Raw genomic sequence first — 1,193 nt, forward strand, 5'->3', positions numbered from 1 at the left:
TACACACTTTCACTTATACATTTACAAGCACCGGTTGGTAATTATTGTACAATCGGATTACGAGCAACCCGCCGGATTCCAAAAGTCACCGTCCCGCGTCGTTGGGCTACTCCCACGCCCCTTTAAACCGTTTATTTAGACCGTTCACGTGTCTTAGTGTGTTGGACATTCGCCCACGCAAGCGCGAGTGAGACCGACATCTGTTGGCGCATTTTTTGGGGTCAACAGCATGTACATAAATTTCAACATGTTGCTGTTTTTTGCACTGTTTTCCATGACCAAAACGTGGACTCTTCTGTTTGGTTGTCTTGTCTCGATGAAAAACGAAGCAAAAAGAAATTTTTCTTTTATTCCCAGTTGTGTCGCTTCACAATAACGTCAAAAAACTCTCAAGGCTCTCTGCAACTTATCGTATAGAATTAAAAACTGGGTTCTTGTTTCTTCGTATGTATTTTAATTCTTGAACTTGTTATAGATATACAGGATAGTTGACTTCAACATGGAGAATTCTGAGGTGGGTTCTTTTATGCGGAACCGAAGGTTTGGGAGCTATTTTGATGCTAGTTCTGCGGGGCCGGCATCGCCACGGCCGAAACCGGTGGCGAAGGTGGTGGAGCAGCCACAGCAGAGGGTGGAATCCGATGAGTACGCAACCGACGATGATGGGTGGTTTTCTTTGTTGATTTCTTCGGTCAGAATTATTGTGTGTTTTGTATCAATGATGTTTACAACATTAATATGGGCTTTGATCATGCTGGTGCTTCTGCCATGGCCTTACCAGAGAATTAGGCAGGGCAATATCTATGGACATGTCACTGGTAAAATGCTGGTAAGTCTTTTAATTTTAAGTAACTTATTTTAAAAAAAAAAAGAAAAAGTTTTACTTATTGGGAATTACAATCTTGACAATTCTGGTTCAGGATTCTCTTGGTTGATTGTAACAGTTCAGACAGCATTTTGCAATTATTTTTATTTTTTTAGATTAGTTTTGACAAACATGACTCGACAAGACAATTAACAAATCAATTATAGTGAGGTTGACATAATCTTATCTGACATTCTATCGCTAGACTTTTTAAAACATGGTCAATTTTTCCATCCCATCGTATTTTGCCAACATACATTGTGTCAAGTCATTTGTCAACATTATCTATAAAAGAGTGGCTTAATCCTTAACAAATCTTGTCGCAACC

General features: G+C 39.4%; 1 protein-coding gene across 1 annotated transcript; it reads left to right on the forward strand.

Annotated features, from left to right (window-relative positions):
* Positions 1 to 475: 475 nt before the first annotated feature.
* On the forward strand, positions 476 to 935 carry LOC111378761 (1-acyl-sn-glycerol-3-phosphate acyltransferase-like; the record flags this gene model as incomplete). The annotated part of the gene is made up of 2 exons (XM_023001998.1): positions 476 to 829; positions 921 to 935. Coding segments are annotated over 2 exons (369 nt in total), but the record flags the coding sequence as incomplete, so codon positions are not given.
* Between the last annotated feature and the right edge of the window lie 258 nt (positions 936 to 1,193).

This window comes from Olea europaea, unplaced genomic scaffold (genome assembly GCF_002742605.1).
Source record: "Olea europaea var. sylvestris unplaced genomic scaffold, O_europaea_v1 scaffold1867, whole genome shotgun sequence".
In the NCBI taxonomy this organism is placed as follows: domain Eukaryota; kingdom Viridiplantae; phylum Streptophyta; class Magnoliopsida; order Lamiales; family Oleaceae; genus Olea; species Olea europaea.